The 18,158-nt window shown below is 44.6% G+C and overlaps 1 protein-coding gene across 1 annotated transcript; it reads right to left on the minus strand.

The window, feature by feature from the left end:
* Window positions 1–234: 234 nt before the first annotated feature.
* Window positions 235–17,851, minus strand: LOC109679417 (butyrophilin-like protein 9). The gene is made up of 11 exons (XM_074058651.1): window positions 17,742–17,851; window positions 13,866–14,000; window positions 11,939–12,286; window positions 10,273–10,554; window positions 7,025–7,153; window positions 6,803–6,835; window positions 6,526–6,546; window positions 5,359–5,379; window positions 5,133–5,159; window positions 1,903–1,929; window positions 235–809 (listed from the first exon to the last, which is right to left on the minus strand). The coding sequence occupies exons 2-11, from the start codon at window positions 13,975–13,977 to the stop codon at window positions 235–237; spliced, it is 1,575 nt and encodes a 524-aa protein (XP_073914752.1). The 5' UTR covers window positions 13,978–14,000; window positions 17,742–17,851.
* Between the last annotated feature and the right edge of the window lie 307 nt (window positions 17,852–18,158).

Consider the following 18,158-nt stretch of genomic DNA (forward strand, 5'->3'; position numbering starts at 1 on the left):
AATGCTACCATGGACACAAACGAGCTTTGGAAATGTCTCTTTCCTTAAAGAAAATTATATGCACACATCTACATTGGCAAAGGTCCCTCTCTTTGTCCCTTTAGGCTTTGCTGACATTTTGGTTCCTGCATTCCTTGGCTCTGGGGAAGCTGGAGAGCAAAGACTTGATACCCAGGACCCAGCCCTGCGGCCAGGAAAGCGCCTCACCACAGGAGCACAGCGGCATCCAAGGGCTCAAAGGGCTGCAACCAGGTGTCCTGGTCGTTCTCTAACCCGCAAGTGGCAGACAGTCAGGGGATCCGGGTGTTCGCTGCCATCGTGGGCTCGGGGCCTGAAATACAGGCAGAGAGTCCCTGAGAAGGAGTCGGTGAAGGTGAAGATGTGGGAGCCATCGGACACGTTGAAGAAGGACAGCTTTCCCGCCTCGTAGTCCAGGAAGATGCCCACGCAGCGGGGCGGCACGCGCAGGGTGAGTGCCACGCGCTGCGGGTCCAGCACGAAGTACTCGCAGCCATTCCACAGCCGCATCACCCAGTAGCCGGCGGCCGGGCTCAGGCGCGCGGGCTCCGCGCGCGGCACAGCGGCCAGGCACGCGCCCAGGAACCAGCGGCTGTGGCGGCCCACGTGCACCTCCCAGTAGTGGCGGCCCGTGACAAAGCGCTCGCGGCTCAACACGCACGTCTGCCCCAAGAACCGCTGAGGATCGCAGGCTGCCAGGCTCGGTGACCCCCGGCACGACCACACGCTCTTGCCATCCTCAGAGACCTCCAGGCTGGGATGCGCGGTGGCTGGATCCAGGGTCACGTCCACTACGCAGAAGCACAGGGTTAGTGCCAGCTAGGGAGATTCCGGGACTCTCCTGTGTAACCCCCAAAAAGCAAACTTTTAGTTTCTTCCGGTGGAACAATCCATGGAATGTCACCTTCCACCCCACTCTGGCAAACCCAGTTTCCTTGTCTTTCTCCCCAAATGGCATGCATGCAAGTCACTCCTCTGCATTTGAAAGTGGTGAGAAGAATGTTGTTCTTGGTATCATGAGAGAAAACAGACAGAAAATAAGGTAGATTCATGGGATGGAGCCCCTGTGCAAGACAAAGGAGCTACTGACTGGTCCTATTCCTGCTGGCCCTACCACTCAGTGACTTTGCGATCACCCTATGAGCTCTGGGCCTGGCTTTCAGGCACTTTCAGGATTTTTAAAACTGAAAGGAACATCGGAGATCACCTAGTCTGTGCCATGCATTCATTCCATCACCACTGCCTCCGCCTCCTCCTTCTGTTCTTCTCTCCTTCCTACCCTCACTTTCCACTACTCCTCCTCCCTCCTTCCTCCTCCTCCTCTTTCTTCTATCTTTTCCTCCTCCCTTTTTTCTTTCTTCTCTTCCTTCTCCTCCCCTCCTTCTACCTCTTTCCTTCCCTCCTCCCTCTCTCTCTTATTCTCTCCCTCCCCTTTCCCCTCCTCCTTCTTGTTTTTTTAAGTTAGTGTCTCCCCATGTCCTCCCTGGTGTCCTCATGCCTCAGCCTCTTGAATGCTGGGATTATAGAGGTGTGCCATCATGTCTGGCCTGGGGATCCTTTCTATGAGATGATCTGAGATCCCCTTTCCAGACTTTGCATTCTGCCTTGCAAATAGATCCAAGAAGCATGCTTCCTGCCATTAGGAAATGAACCTGGCAAACCTGGAAAGCTATGTGTGGGAGCATGTTTGTGTGTGCATGTGAGTAGGAATACATGAGTACACATGCTGCATGTCTCGTGTACATGCAAGTGTGCTGTGTGTCTGGTGTCCAGGCCCTGGTCGTGGCTCCTGAAGAAACCTGACTTTAATCTCAGCTCTTGTCATCCCTTCTACTTAAGATCCAGTCAAACCAACTTAGGAATCAGTTTTTCAGCTTCAGTTACCTGCATATTGTTGGGCTCCTCTCCACTCTGAAACCAAACACAGAGGAAAAAGAGGCTTAGAAAGCTGAGTCGGCAACTCTGGAACCTTGAGGGCAGCTCAAAACGCATGAAGGATGACATTTTCCTGAGAATTTGGGGTTGGGTAAAGCCCTAGCATCAGCACTGGGTTCTACAAAGCTGTGTGCAGACTGAAGTAGTGCTAGGAAGAGCAGGAGTTGGAAATGAAGCCATTTCTCTGACTGGTCCGAGGCCCAGCTGAACATGGCTCCTTCCAAGATGTCTTCTGGTCACTCTGTCTTTCCACAATGGGTCTCCTTTCTTAATGAGCCATTGTGAAGAGATTTCTATTTTGTTTCCTCTTGTTCTGTTTTGTAACAAAGAGTTGACCAAAAGCAATACAAGATGTTTTTTTTCAGAGCTCTACACATTTAACCCTGGTTTTGCATCAGAATGAACCAGTAGAACTTTAAAAATATGTAACTCTTGCATAGAAATAACTCAATTCTGTAAAATCTTGATTCTCCCCAAACTTAATCTATAAATTCAAAACAATCTGATGCAAATCTATTTTTGGATTTTTAAAACAACTTTATAAATTTATCCTGTAATTTGTATCTTAAGAATATTTATTAACTTCAAAAAGGAAGTAGAATGGGGAAGGAGGACTTGTCCTTTCAGATACCATAAAAGCCATAGCAGTAACAAAGAATGAGGTGGTAGCTGGGCCAGTGGACACACCAATTTAGACATGGGAACTGAATGAACACTAAGGGCTCCATCTCCACCTGGATAGCATTTGGGAAACAGTCTCACTAAACAGAGGAAAATCACTGGATTTTCTTCTTCCACCCAGAAAATGGAGAATTCTTAGGTTAAAGACCTACACATAACACATATTGTTATAGTTTGGGTCTGGAATGTCCTCAAAGGCCCTTGTATCAAAAGCTTGGTCCTCTGCTTGGCAGTATTGGGAAGTGGTGGAACCTTTAAGAGGCGGGGCCTCGTTGGAAGACTTCCAGCCATAAGGGAGCATGCCCTTGGGTGGATTAGGACCCCAATCTCTCCTCTTTCTATGATTGCTTCCCCATTATGAGGGGAACAGCTTGCTTTACCAGATGCTCTCACTCCTCTCTCAATGTACTGCCTTACCATGGAATCAAAGGCCAAGTGACCATAGATTGAAACCGAAATAAACCTTTCCTCATTATAAATTGATAATCTCATGTATTTTGTTATAGAAACAGGAAGCTGACTGACACACATATAAAGTAATACAAGAACATATAAGAGAATATCTTTGTGACTTATGTGTGACAAAGATCTTCTTCAACAAAACTTCAAAAACACAAGCCATAAGGTGAGCGTTTCCTGAATTTGATTTTATAAAAAATAGTAGCTTCTTTTTTTTTCTGGCACTACTGAGGTTTGAACTCAGGGTCTCACACTTGCTAGGCAAGTGTTGTACTACTTGCATCAGATCCTGGTGCCCCCTCCATTTTTCTTTTGTTATTTTTCAGATAGGGTCTTGTGCTCTTTGCCTGGGCTGGCCTCAGCCATGATCCTCCTATCTATGCCTTCCACTTGGCTGGGATCACAGGCATGTACCACAAGGCCTAGTTTATTATTGATTTGGGGTCTAACTTTTTAACCAGGATGACCTTGAAATATACTCCTGATCTCCACCTCCTGAACAGATAGGATTATAGGCATGAGCCATTGTAGCAGGTAAAAAATTAATAATTTCTTTTCAGCAGTGGAACCTGGAAAAGACTAATGCCAGATGACATAATGGAAAAAGGAATTGACAATACCAATGTGGGAAATATATACATATACATATATACACACACACACACACACATATATATATATATATATATATATATATACAGGCATACACAACAAACACACACACACACACACACACACACACACACACACACACACACACATATCAAGAAAAAGACAGCAGCCCTTAAGAAAAATGGGCAAAAGTTGTGAACTGGAGGTTTTCAGAAGAGGAAGCCTCAAAAACCAACTAATATAGAGGGGTGCTCAAACTTTTTAGTACTCATTGAGCAATCATTTATCCTATTGGCTGTAAACTTAGAAAGCTAGCTCACGTTGGATGCGTGCACACAGAACCTCCATGTAGTGCTGATGGCAGGATGGTGGTACTCTGAAAGCCCTCTGTCCCACTAGTGGACAAATCCCCATGGGCCAGCAATTCCCCTCCTGTGTATGCATCCCAGAAACATCTCCATGTAGGGTGATAGGGACACATTTGAAGCTATGGATTCAATGCTGTCTGAGGTGGTGGGGAGTCAGAGGCAGCCTGGTTGTCTACTCCAGGAGAGCAGCTGGCTAAAGTGGAGTGCTCTGCAGCAAAGAGAAACAGACCAGATGCTCACATGGGACAGATATTCAAATGAGATGCATGGAAAAAGCAAGAAGCAACATGAGACTGTGCATGTCATTTACATGACTAAAATGTATACGCAAAATAGGAATTCACATTTTTAAGAATATATACTAAAGATGTACAATAGACTGTTTGCCTTATTGGGGGAATACCGGGAATTATGGAGAGAAATATTTACATATATTATAATGTGCCTCTCCAGACCCACAGGCAGTCTTTGAATATAGACACCAGGTGATTGTGACAGCAACCAGGATAAGAACCAATGGTTTCCAGCATTTTTAGGCTTCGGAACAATATAAAAATAAACATAAAGGTAAAACTGGAGTCTAGCCCCTATTAAGTGATGTAGAGTAATATGTGCAGTCAGGCTTGGAATGGAGGCAGATGCGTGGCAGGTTAATCAGGGTGAGTATCAACATGCTGCGATGTTCCTATGGTCCCTTGTGTATGGTGGCTTGACTTAGTGATTCAGTTTTTTTGACATTACAATGGTGTGAAAGACATGTGCGTTCAATAGAAACTCTACTTCAAGTTTTGAATGTGAATTGTTTTTCAGGCTAGTGATACATGGTATGATATTCTTTGGAGATGTTGGGCAACCATACACGATAGATAACATGGTTAATTGACCAGAAATCTACAGTGTGCTGTGTTGCTGAGCTATGTTTGCCAGAGTTGGGTTCATTAAAAGCATTTCCAACCAGGACATTTTCAACTTATAATGGGCTTCCTGGTATGTAACTCCATCATGGGTCAGTCAGGAATAATAATGAGAAAGAGTGGGAGAGAAATAGGCTTCACTCACCAGCCTGGCCTTCACTCCTTCTCCAGTCTGAAATAGCAAAGGAAAAACAGAATAAGAACATCAGGACACTGCAGCTTCCCTGTTCACACATCGCATTTTACACCACCCCTGCTGTTTCCACCCTTCTCCAGCCACCCAAGGAACCAGCAGTACTCCACCCTGGGCTTCATACCTGGTTGGGACATGAGATAACCAGGATGGAATAGTTCTAAGAGGGGTCACTTACCAAGCTCTGTCTGAAGCTTCTCTATCAGCAAAACAGAGAAACCATCAATGAGTGGAATCATCTTCCAAACTTCTTCCTAGGTTACTAAGTCACTGAAGAGGTTCCTTAGTCTTAAACCACTGCTAACCAAAACCCCATCCTTGTTTCCAACTTGCCAGGATTCCACATTCGGGATTCTGATGCCCCATCCTAGTCATTCAGAGGTAGAAAGCTGCACCAAGCTGGTTTGCTACTAAGAGTTTTTTCCCAATGCTCAGATCTGGTTTGAAGAAGCTAATGCTTCACCCTGAAACCACAAACTTTTCCTGGGTTGGAGCTCCTGATTAAGTCCAGGAAAATAAGTGTAACCCTGTGTAACTCTCAGGGTCATATACCGAGTACTTCAAGTGCTGGAAGGACATCGCACTCAGTTGTCCCCTGGAATGATGCCAAAGACTCTGAAATTTTTGTCACTACAATGCATTCTTTCCATCTCTCCACTTTTTCTTCTCTGTAAAAACAAATGTTCCTGGGAAAGTTAACACTGTACACTAAATACAGTCATGGTATTAGAGTAGTTTTGTTTGTTTTCCCCTGCAGGGCTAGATAGATTGAAACCCTTTCAGTTTTGTCTGGAGTTTCTCTAGGACAGCCACATATTGGTCCTTGAGGTCTTCTTTCTACCCATGGAGACTTATCCATCTCCCCTTCTTCTGGGTTTGCTCATCATCTTTTGTAAATGCCCCCCCCCCATAATATCAAGTTGATATGCTCCTCTGGGGGGAAAAGTGAATTGATAAAGTATTCAAACCTTAGTGCAAATAAAAGACTGCCCCCCTTCCCAGTGGCATTTGCACTAAAAAGAAAAGGGTGTGTATCCTAGGAAGATGAACCAGAGGGAGCAAACGTTTAATGGTAGAATTTTAACTGAATCATGTAATTTGCAGGAAAGGAGCTGGCAGAGTCTGTGTAAAGGTTCTCCAGTCAGATTTTGGCAGCTGTGTACCCACAAGGGTATCCACCCATTGTCTTTTCAGCCCCTTTGGAGAGGAGAAGCCTATAAGGTTTGGTTTAGAATTAAATGGGTACAATCCATTTCTCCCCAAAAGAAGCCTAAAACCATGGAAGGTCTCCTTCCATCCCAGTGGTTAGCAGCCTACACTGTGGGTGGGGAAACCCCAAACTTACCAAGCTGTGCAGTCAGTTTTCCTGGAAAAGAAAGGAAAAGAGGAATCTCAGGTAGGACAGATCCATGATCACTGAAGTCTCACTGTGCCCTGTCTGGGCTGGACACAATTCATTGGAGGAAGGGAAGGGGAAGAGCAAACTTCTGTCCCATTCTCTCTCTTTGCCCTGCTCCTAAATCCTTCCTCCTGCTCAATGGTTCTTTTTGGTGACCCAGAGCCTCCTTTGCTTTGCGCTGCTCAGGGATGTGGGCTTAGAGTGCTTCTCTACTCCAACTTACCTTGGTCCTTCTCTGCCTGCTTCTTTAGCTTTGCTGAAAGGAAGAAAAAAGAGGAGAAGATTGATTATATGTCCTCCCATGCCCATTTCTTGGTCCCATTCCAACTAGGGCAGGAGGGTGCTTCCATAAGCCACTCTGGGGTCCAGTACCTGTCAGGGTGTCCCTCAATGTCCCCTCCACCATGTTCCTCTGAGCAAAACCAGTCTTGAGGGGCATGCATACCTTGGGACTGCCGCTGCTTGTGAATGTAGTACAGGGCCAGCGATGAAAGGAGGGCCAGGAGGAGTGGCAGTGCCACCAGGGTCCCAAGGAAAGGTTTCTTCCAGGGGGAAGGTCCCAGTAAAAATATGTCTGGAAAATACCCCCAGAGAGTTGTCTCCATTTAGGTGCTGCTAACCACTGAAACAAGACTATCTTGGACTCCCTGTGCTGGAAAATCTTTCAAGTGTCCTTTGTTTGGCTGACTAAACCTACTGGGCCCACTAGAGTCATTGTAAATTGAGTGTAAGAGCAGCTGCATGGCTTTCTCTTCTGGTGGGATCAGGTGGAATGGTGGTGAACTTGAACTTGCTCAGAGGAAGGAGAAAGTGATGTAAACTGCAGGAAGTAATTGTTCTACCCTGCTGTGGAATCCACAAGTTGTCTCTTTGCTTCTTGCAATTGGTTTCTACATCATTCTCAACACACCTTTGGAAGAAGTGCTAACAAAGAAGTAGCATGCTAAAGATTGCTCCCCAAATCCCTAGGGGGGGCATCTGCTCCAGGTAGGATATGGCCAAGGCCAATGCTCAGGTGGACAGTGGCCAGAAGATGAAGAGAGGAGAGCAAAAACTGACAGTAACCCTTTAGAAACTCTTGTGGCAATTTCATAATTCCGTTTTTAAATGGTACTTTTCTCTCCAAAGTCTCTCTTTAAAGAATATTTTTATCTTTTAAAACATGGTGGTAATCTATACAAACCAAGCCTATCACCTTAGCTGTCCCCCACCCCTTTGTTTCAGGTGTTGGGAATCAAACTCAGCACCTTGTGCATTTGAAGCCAGTGCAGTACCCCTAAGCTACACTCTCAGCTCTCATCTTAACCATTTTTCTAGTGTTCAGCTGAGGGGTATTAAGAACATCCACATTGCTGATGGATGTCATCAGCATCCATCTCCAGAAATTTTTCATCATCCCAAACTGAAACCCTTTATCCACTGAACACTGATTCTTCTCTCCTCACACCCTAACACCACTATTCCACTTCATGTGTCTGTAAAAATTTGACTATTGTAGGCACTTCATGTAAGTGAAGCCATACAGTATTTTGTCCTTTTGTGTCTGGCTTATTTCACTTAGCATATGTGGTCTACTTCTATTTTTTTTAGTTTTGTTTTTCTAGAACTGCATTTCATTGTACCTTACAAAGACATTAAACCACAATGCATTTGTCCTTCTCCACAGATGGTTTTCACAGCACAAACTCAGGATTTCAGAGTTTGATGCCTCCTTGACCTGTTGCCCTCAACCTTGGCCCTCTGTTCCAGCCCCTCAGGCCTCTGTGCTCTTTCCCTCTATGGATTAACAGCTTCTGTAAAGGAGAATATACATACAAAAACATACACATATAAAATTATATGCAAACTTAATAAATAATAAGCAATATAAATTTACAACAATGATAACAGGTTCTCAGAAACTGCTTTTGCTAAAAAGCCCTGACTCCTCACTTTGGCCCAAAAGTTGACTAAAAGCAAGATGAAAGCCTGCCACCCCTGCTTTCATTTTGTCTCTTTTTGCTCTGAGTCCTTTTCGTGCAATCACTGTGAGTTCCAGGAAGGACAAGACTGATTGATAACATCTTTATGAGAAGGGACTGAACCTATGCAGATCCTGAAGGACAGACCACCCCTAAGTGAGGGCAATTAACTACAAAGGTGAGGCTTCACTCTGGAGCAGGAGTGATAATCAGGAACCAGATTTCTCCCCGCAAGTGATGACAGCACTGACAAGGAATCTCTGGAAGAACCAGAACTGAGATAATTATCTGCCAGGCCACACTTTGCTTGGGACCACTTAATTATGTATACCTCTTGCCCTCTGCCCAGCTTCTACCCCTAGTTAAGCCCAAAGAGCATGTCAGCACCCTGAAGATGGGATGAAATGCTTGCTCTGCCTCGTCTCATGGAGTGCCTGTGCCGCCTGATAACTTTGCTTTCTCTGTCCTTCACCGCTATTCTTCTCTTTATTTGGTGTATTGGGGTGAGTGGCCAGACCTGACATTTTGGCATATGGGAGTTAGGCCTTTGGCATAGAACTCTGGCTACAAATTTAGATTTATGCACAAATCTAAAAAGAAAAACAAAACTGGATTTTCCTTATACAAAAAGAGATATTCCTTCCTTCTCCTTTCTCAGAGCATTTCTTTTAGGGAACTTATAAATTCTTTCTCTATTCCTTTGACTATAGGTAAATTATTTTGACACCTAAACAAGCCTCTTGCCAGTTTTGCAACCCAGTTTTTTTTAGCGGATATCTCTTTGACATACAAACATTAAGAACAAAACACTCTTATCTCTACCTGGCTTCAAGTTGTTACTATATGTTTGACATAGAGATATGAGATGTTAAATTTTGCCTTTGGATAAAGACAGCTAGCACAGATGGCCATAGAATGAACTGTGTGTGATGAATGATGCTGCCAGGTCCTCCAATATGAGGACAAATTATTGTTTATCTTGAGACCATGTATGCTCAGTGGGTTCGATATGCCTGACCCAAAGGGAGAGATTTCTTTCTGGTCTAATAATGCAATAATTGATTTAGACCGATGTGAAATGGCCCATAGGTTGAATTTTATTCAACTCTTAAAACAACTTAGTGCTATGAACATTAAGGCTGTCCATTGGGTGCCTCCTAATAAGATTTTGATGCTAAATAATAGCCTAAACTTCAACTTTGCCTAAACAGCTACTTCCCCCAGTAACCCTTTTATAATTCATAGACATATCCTGTTGCTCTCAGGCACCCTTCTCTGCTTTGTTTTTCTCTTCAGCTACTTCTGCCTTCCAGGGTATGATGTGGTTTACTCATTGTATTGTTGTCTATTTTGCCCACTCTGAGGAGAGGCTGAGGGTAGAGTTTTGGGGTACATTGTGAGTGCTCTATTTGTAATTGTTTGAGGGATGAAATTAGGGACACATGGGTTCTCATGACGATCTCTAATGATTAGAGTTTATGGGTTTTAGTGTATGGCCTTTGGCATGGTATTTTTGTCTCTCTAGGGTCTTGCCCATCTATTGTTTGGGTAGTCAGCTGCATTCTTAGTGAGCGCTTGATATCTGATTTGATGACTTTTCAGATGTCAAGGCCAACTTGCCCCACCAGGTTGGGACTCAGAATTATTGTGTCCTTACTGACCACCTTTGGGCCAAATGGGACATGGAGAATGTGAAAACAAGGATAATAATGGTGAACCAGGGCCTACTGACCTGCTATCTGCACCACAAACTCTTTCTTCTGGACGAGCAAGGAGTTCTGGATGGAAGAGGACACGTTGTTATGGGCTCCCTTTTGGACAACCACAGATGTTTCAAGACTGAACAGGCCTTGGGCATTCTGGACGATTGCTTCAGATTCTGGAGGCAGGCACTGACCCTGGTGGTCTCTCCACTGGACCGTAGGCTTGGGGTACCAGCCACTAGAGCTGCATCTCAGCTGAATGCCTCCTTCCTTGAAGCCCTCAAGGGAGATGTAAGGGTCTGAACCAAATCCTGGGAGAGGCAGGAGGAGTGAGAAAGATCAGGCTCCTTCCCGGAAGGTATGCCAGAAATCCATGGCACCATTCACCATCTGAGCCATTTGAGGTCACTGTATTGGGAACTGTGACTGATCTTCATGTGGGTGGGTTAGAAGTCCCCAACCATGGATAGTAAATAACAACTTAGATTAGCACTGGTATTCAGGGGCAGTACTATCCCTGAGGGTTGTTTGGAAACATGGAGAAGGGCTATACATATTATGGAAGGGAAATATACAAGGGGTAGCTCCCTAGAATGAAGAATTACCCACCTCAGATTCCATTAAATTGTCTTCTCTTGATTCTCAGTAGAGTTCAAATGCCTGGTATATATACTCCTTTGTCTTCCCATTCTATCTATCTATCTATCTATCTATCTATCTATCTATCTATCATCTATCTATCTATTTTTTGCAGTGCTGGGGATTGAACCTATGGCCTCATGAATGCTAGGCAAGTAGTCTATCACTGAGCTACACTCCAAGCTATATATTTTGAATTTGCAAAAGATTATTAACATGGTTTAACTGTCAATTCTCTACATAATGCATATTAAGAAAATTTTGAGCCTTTCTTCATCCTTTTTATTCACACACCTTAGGCAGCCAGTTTCATTAGTTTCTGGTTTATCCTCTTTTTTCAATGTTCCTTCTTTTTATACACAAAAACATACCACCAAACCTCTTTCTCATCTTGATTTTTTTTAAATCTTAGTAATGCATCTTAAGAATCATTTCACATTTGTTCATTGGGTTCCGTCTCATTTTTCTAGCTGCAGAGTGTGGATTGCTCCACGTGTTATGAACTACACTCAGCTCCTATGTGTGGTTATTTACAATTACAAATAATGCTACAAAGATTAAGTTTACACAAAAGCCTTTCTTATATTGGAGGTATCTGTTCAGGGTGAATTCCTGGAGGGGGAATTGCTGTGTCCAGGAATAGACGCACAGGCAATCCTGTTAGCTATCACAAATATCCCTGCCCCGGACTTGGAGCTTTACCAACAAGATAGTAGCAGACTTGCCACTCCGTGCCTCCAGCCTTTTTTTTTGTTGTTGCCTTTTTGCCAGTTTGATAGGCAAAAATTATGCATCTTTATGTAGCTTTAGTTTGTCTTTCTGTCATTATGGGTAAAAATGGTCATCTTTTCATAAAGGGTCCTTGTGTATTTTTGTGAAGTATTTCTTTTTTTTCATTTGAAAATGGACCTATCGCTCCCTTTTTAATAGTGCTTTTTTTTCTTCCTTTAAATTAGGGATATTCTCCATGATTCTAGTCCTACTTGAGCAAAGCATGTCTGTCCAAACTAACCCTTTTCTCCTTGTCCTCTGCTGGTGCTTGGCCAGGGCACGCACCTGCTACCTCCAGCTCCCAGATGGCTTCACCCGAGAAGTCGCCAGACAGAAAGCGGCACCCGTAGGGGCCCTCGTCGGAGGGAACCACGCGGCGGAGGTGCAAGCTCACGCTGCCATCTGCTATCTCGTCCGTGATGAGTTTGGTCCTGTTCTGGAACCGCGCCACCTGCTGGGCGAAGAGCTCCTGCCACTCCTGGTAGAGATGCACTACGTCCGAGGCATGGCTGGGGAACCAGCGGATCTCCATGTTTTCAGCATCCTGGTATGGTGACAGGTTGCACGGGAACTCCACTTCTTCTCCCACGAGGGCCAAAATGGACTCCCCAGGGCCTATTACTTTTACCTCCTCTAGGAAGACAAGCCAGAACAAGGGGCAAAATCAACTCTCTTCAAATATATATTTATCTTTCCAAGTCAGACATCCACAGTAAAATATTCAAATGACAAAAGGAAAGCGTCTATGAAGACAATCAACCTGGTTTCTTGAAGAAGTAACTGCCATGACAAAAGTGTGAGTACAGGTTAAAACGTGGAACATTACAGTCAGACACAATGTGTAGTGCTGGGTTGGTCATTGGTTTGACACAATCGGGTGCAAATGTTCTTTGGGGGACTGAGTGAATGTGGCTGTGACAGAAATGAAATGCAGTATTTGTCCAAAAAAAGCAATTATCAAAAACAATATACACACAGGATCTTGAGTAAAATTTTGCATATTTGCCTAAGTGTGCAGAGAAAAAGACATGGAAAGAGGGACACCAACACATGGGAGTAGATATTTCCTATTTTTGTTTGTCAGATTTACCAATTATTTTTTCAAAAAATAATACACGTGTACAGTTTCCATAAAAATAAAAATATATAAATAATCTTTAAGGGTTTCCTGATCCTTCTGCTGTTGAGACTTACGTTGATCTTTCATTTAATCATTCTCTTCTTCCACGGTGTCTCCATGTGGTCTCTCTGCTCTCCCTAAACCAGTCCTTTTTGCTTTTAGTCCTGTTTCCTTCGTTCTAAGTTCAGCCAAAACCTGTTCCTAGAACTCAACCCTGGTAGATTCTTTGTCATCTTTCACTTTGCCCATAGATCATAGGTATCTTTCTTTGTGCCATTTGGGACACATGGTTTTCCGCTGGTTGTATCCCCAACAACTTCCTACCCTCTTCCTTTTCCAGGGTACCCTCAGCTGTCTCTCCCACACACCTGATTTCTGACTCCCTGGCTACACCCTGCCTCAGTTTTCCCTCTATCTGGCAACTTCCTGGAGAATGTGCATCTCACAAGGTTGCACATTCAGCACAAACAGCACCCCTTCTCTATTCCTGTGCTTGGCTTTCCAGGGAAAGAGAATTGCTCTTATTTATGCTTCGCTCTGTTCTCAAAGTCTTTGGATATGGTTTTCTTGCAGCTGTTCATGTCACATCCATTCCTTTCCTTTGACAAAGAGCTGCTTAAAGACCTGGGCTATGCCTCAGTCACCCTGATATCTCTGGTTCCCAGTCTAAGACATTAGTTAATCCATTTGCAGAATTAATTTACAGCCTCTTTTGGTTGCTTCTTTTGTGATAGACCTATGCTGAGGAGATGTCTCTCCTGCTCTTCAAAAGCTATGAAGATTGAATTAAAAATATTTTTCCAATTGCATCAGCACAAATACAGATCAAAAAAGAGTTTCCTAGTACCCTTTTGTCATTCTTTCTGCTGTTCCTACCAGGAAAGCTCCTGAGAAGTGTACAAGGGATGCTGAGGACTAGCAAAAGGGTGGAAGAGCACAAAGGTGCTGGATGGTGCTCAGGGGCAGTGGCTCTTTAACAACTGGGATGGAAATCATTATGTATTTTAGCAGCTGGCAGAGGATGTGGGCAGAGTTGAGACACTCACATCCTGGTTGTCAGGATTGCATATGACTGCAGATCAGACACACTACCTGAGATGGCTTCCTCAGGCTGAAGGAAGAGGAGAAGGTGGGTGAGGAAGAAGAGACTGCTGGGAAGAAGTCCTGGCTTCAAAAATTCCAGGGATACTGGGAAATCTGCCATCTGTCATCAGCAGAGAGAGCCACCTAGAGAGGGATAAAGCAATGCTGCTTTAACATGGGGCAGGCAGCTGGACTCAGCCCATCAGGCCTGAGATCAATTGTTGCCTCAATTATTTCCTCCTGATTTTTGAATTTCTTACCAGTGCCAGTACCTGGATTCTTTTAAACCATGACCAGACATGAGAACTGCTTCTAATTTTGCCTCGAGACACTTGTCATTGACCTTGTTCAAACTCACATTGCTGCAAGTGGACTTCTAAAGGGTCCCAGAGGAAGCAGCTTCGGAGGTGTGTATTGTTTAGAGCCAAGAATACAGCCATACATTGTGTGGGGGGTCAGCATCACCCTCCTCCAGAGTTAGTGACCTTCCCCAAACAAAGGGAAATCTCTGAAGAATCTCAGATGCATTTTTTTCTCCCTTCCTTACCACTATGACCCAAACTTGCTTTTCTTTCTCTTTGTCCTGGAACATCAGGTCCACAAAACAGAGGAACAAACACAGAGTTCTGTTCTTTCTGAAAAGGAGTGTATGCCTGGTGGCCACCTGTCAACTTCAATGGCATCCTGGGACACTTTCATGCAGTCCTGAGACCTCAGGTGATGATTACAGAGGTCAGTTGCTGATCACTGTTCTGTGTTTACAGCATCTTTGCAGCCCCAGTGATGGAGTCATCCCATCTAACCATCCCTTCTTCCACCTCTGGCCAAGGGGACCCAATCCCAACCACGACAAATGCCATCCTTATAACTCTAATGCCCCCTTGGGTCCTGTGGTAATATCTCACAGTCTAGTGGTCAACAATTCTGGTGTGATCAATGCATCTTTGAATTCATATTTCCCCTGCAGTTAGTTGTAGGATTTTAGGCACACTTTTTAACTAGATAAACCTTAATCTCTTTGCTTGAACAATGGAAGAAACCAGTGCCAACACAGAGGGTTGCTAAGCCTTCTGAAGGTTGGCAAAATACTCTGTAAATAAATTTAGCACCTCCTTCTTCCTTCACCTTCCAAACATCTGTTCTTCATTTTCTTCCAGCACTGCCTCTCTCTCCTTTCACTCTATCACAGCAACACCTCCCACACACGCCAAGGAAGAAGGTCTGCAGTGGGTTCCTGCCCTCCAGCGCCCTTCAGTTCCTCTTTTGCCTTCTGCCGCCATCATCCCTACTCCATGGGTATTCTTCTGCAGACCCCCTGGTGTCCAGCAGCCACAGAGACCCAGTTACACTGTCAGCAATATCATTGGTAAGGTGCCAATGAAGAAATATAAGAGTTGTTGGGTCATGCAACAGAACATCTATCAGAAGGAAACGAAGGATGGATTTCTCTCTGAGTGACCCATGGGCTGGGAAGGACCCAGATTGACAAGAATATTGTGTGTGGGGAGTCAGAGGTCTGAGAGATGAGTATTTGAGGTAATGGAAGCACTGAGCTCAAATTCAGAGGTGGGGCATGGTGAAAGCAAAGGAACATGTTGGGATCCAGACATGCCTGAGATGGATTCCTCAGATGGGGGAAGTCTGAGACCTTTCTGGAGGGAGCCTGGCGTTTTAGATGGCTGGAAGTTATTGGAATCATTATTCACAAAATAACCAGCTTGGTCAGGGGTCAAGGCTCTGGCAGAACAATCTGACCTCTGGCCCTTTGTGGCTGATAGCAGGAATGTGTGTGTCTGTGCCAGGCCTAACCCACAGTGAAGGAACCCAAGCCCAAGCCACATTTTCTGATGTTCCTTGTTATTTCTTTTTCTTCCCTTTTGTGCCTTGTTCTTTTCTTCTAGACGCTAGACATAGATGAGATCCCTGCTAGGGCAGAGCCACAAGAGCATATCAGCATCTAGCTAATGCCTTCCAAAACAAGAGGGGCTCAGATGGTTTATGAATCCATTTGGATAGGCCCCATTCTGAGGAATTAGTCAAGGCTTGTATTAGGTGGTAAGATGACTTCTCCCATAGGGGGTGATAGGGCATTAGACATGCCCCGGGTCTGGGGGGTCAGGTAGCCTCAAAAATTGAGCATTTGCTCTAATCCCAGACCAGGAGGCTGCTATCTCCCAGAGGGCAAGTAATTGGGGCAGTGTGTTCCAGCATATCGACTTGCTAGAGGTTCACAGTTACTTCTCTGTTATACACCCATGTGATTTCCATCACTAAAGCTAGAGGAAAGGAGGTTGTAAACACACACACACGCCCACAGTAATAAATATTAACACAAATTTAGCACTCCTCTCTACCAAGTACTTACTATGCCATAAGTATTATTACTACTATTGTTAATGAGTGTGAATTGTGGATAAGGAAACTGAGGTACAGGGAGCTAAGGGACTTGTTCTTGCATACACAACTAGTGGGTTATAGAATGAGATTCCCACCTAAGCTGTTGGCTTCAGAGTCTTTGTCTGTACTTCTTCCATACAGATCCCGTGCCACCTCTGTGTGTGTTAGGGCTGTGTACACCCAGCCCTGGTCAATTCTATAACCATGATGTTGTTAGTAACCACCTGACCTCAACTCCAGTGCTCACCCTGACCAACCACCTCACAGATGCACTAAAGAAGAGGCTGGGTCACAAGTCATCCAGACACACAACCAACAAACCCACTCACCAAGCACCAGGGAAAACAAATTTTAAAATCTCACAGACAAAACAATTTAAACCATAGTGTTCCTAAGACCTTGTCAATAGCACTTTCTCAAACTGGAGGCACACATGCTTAGTCTCTTTGTTCCACACTCAAGGACATTGCCTGGAAAGCTTTTAATTGAAGGTCAATGGTCAGGCAATTTCCTGAAGGGAAGAGTCAGTGGCTCCAGAGGGGCTGACAGCCACTTCATATCCTAAATAGCACCTTCCTCCCCACTTGCTGCCTGAAGTCTGCTATTTCCTACCTCACTCTCTAGTTTAAAAGCTGTGCTGGTGGAACCACATTATACCTGCTGTCCTAGGAGCCCTGGAGCCATTCACTCCTGAAGTCAGATCAGAATAAAGACTTGTGCACACTGAAATGCTGCCAATCTCCACCCACAGAAAGACCATTTCTCATGGTCCCTCTTTCTCTTTCTTCATTCCTTTCCCTCATGCTCTCCCTGTTGCCCACCTGTCTTGTTCCTATTCTTTCCTGTTGCAATTCCTAAAATGACCCCATGTTCTCTTGACTTCCAGTCCCTTGGCTTTTGAATCTTTCTTTAAAGTTATTATATTTTGCATTGCTATTTTTACAAACTGTGTAATTGGTGTTTTTGCATTCTTCTATCCTTTGTCCTAAGTCATAGGTCCCAAGAGGTAGATGGGGTTTTTCTACCTTCCCATCCTCCCCCTGTCCCAGCACCCGCTGCAGTGCTTTGACCTCCAGCAGTCACCAGTTATTACTCTTACCTATACCACAAGTATTGTGATTAGTAATATTAGCAAGTATGAGTGACACATAAGGAAACTGGCCTCATGGTTTGGTTTCAATAGGCTCATAAGAGACCTTCTTAGTCTCTAAGGGAGATGAATCACCTCAGAAGGCGAGCCTCCAAAGGATGAATCCTTTTCATCTGAGGGAAAAGTGGAACACATCCGAATTCCGCCTTCCCAGTGGAGCTAGCCTGAATGAGTATCTGCCCTCAGCCACACTTGAAACACCCCATCTGGCCACCAGGCTCAGTTGTTAAGATGACACCACCCAGGGTATGGTCTCCCCAGAGCCTTCCACCATCATTTTCTGCTTTTCATTTCTGAAAGGTGGAGGTTAAGATAGGTGTTGAGAACAAGCCACATACCTTTCAGGTAGCAGCAAAGATTCCAAGTGGCAGATGAGTCCTGGTGATCTCACTTTCTCTGCAATGGGGACGATTGTTGTGAAGTGGGCTGGCAGCTAAGTTCAGGGAGACAGCTTATTTGTGACAAAATTATTCACCTATCTTCCACCTTAGGACCCTGGAGACATCAGACTGGCTGGGTAGTGGGAGAGTGTGTGTGACTCCTACAGTCCATACATTTCCAGGACCCAGCTAAAGAGAAGCCCTGCTGCTCAGTGGACTTCTTCCTCTTGTTCCACTCATGTGTGTGCTTCAAAGTCTGTGTGACAAAAGCACAATAATGTTTTGCTGGGAGGGAAGTTCAGTTTGCCCAGGTTGTGGGTAGGAGAGTCATGCTTAGTGCGTGATAGTCACCTGTTTATTCCGCAGTTTCATGGA

The sequence above is a fragment of the Castor canadensis genome, chromosome 16 (genome assembly GCF_047511655.1).
Source record: "Castor canadensis chromosome 16, mCasCan1.hap1v2, whole genome shotgun sequence".
Taxonomy (NCBI): domain Eukaryota; kingdom Metazoa; phylum Chordata; class Mammalia; order Rodentia; family Castoridae; genus Castor; species Castor canadensis.

Bases quoted from the DNA above. Each gene is read 5' to 3' on its own strand.
- LOC109679417 (XM_074058651.1), bottom strand. From the start codon at position 13,977: ATGGCAGATTTCCCAGTATCCCTGGAATTTTTGAAGCCAGGACTTCTT. The intron at 6,836-7,024 runs GTATGCATGCCC...TCTTCCTTTCAG, and splicing joins CAAGCAGCGGCAGTCCCAAG to CAAAGCTAAAGAAGCAGGCA. The intron at 6,547-6,802 runs GTAAGTTGGAGT...TTTCTTTTCCAG, and splicing joins GCAGGCAGAGAAGGACCAAG to GAAAACTGACTGCACAGCTT.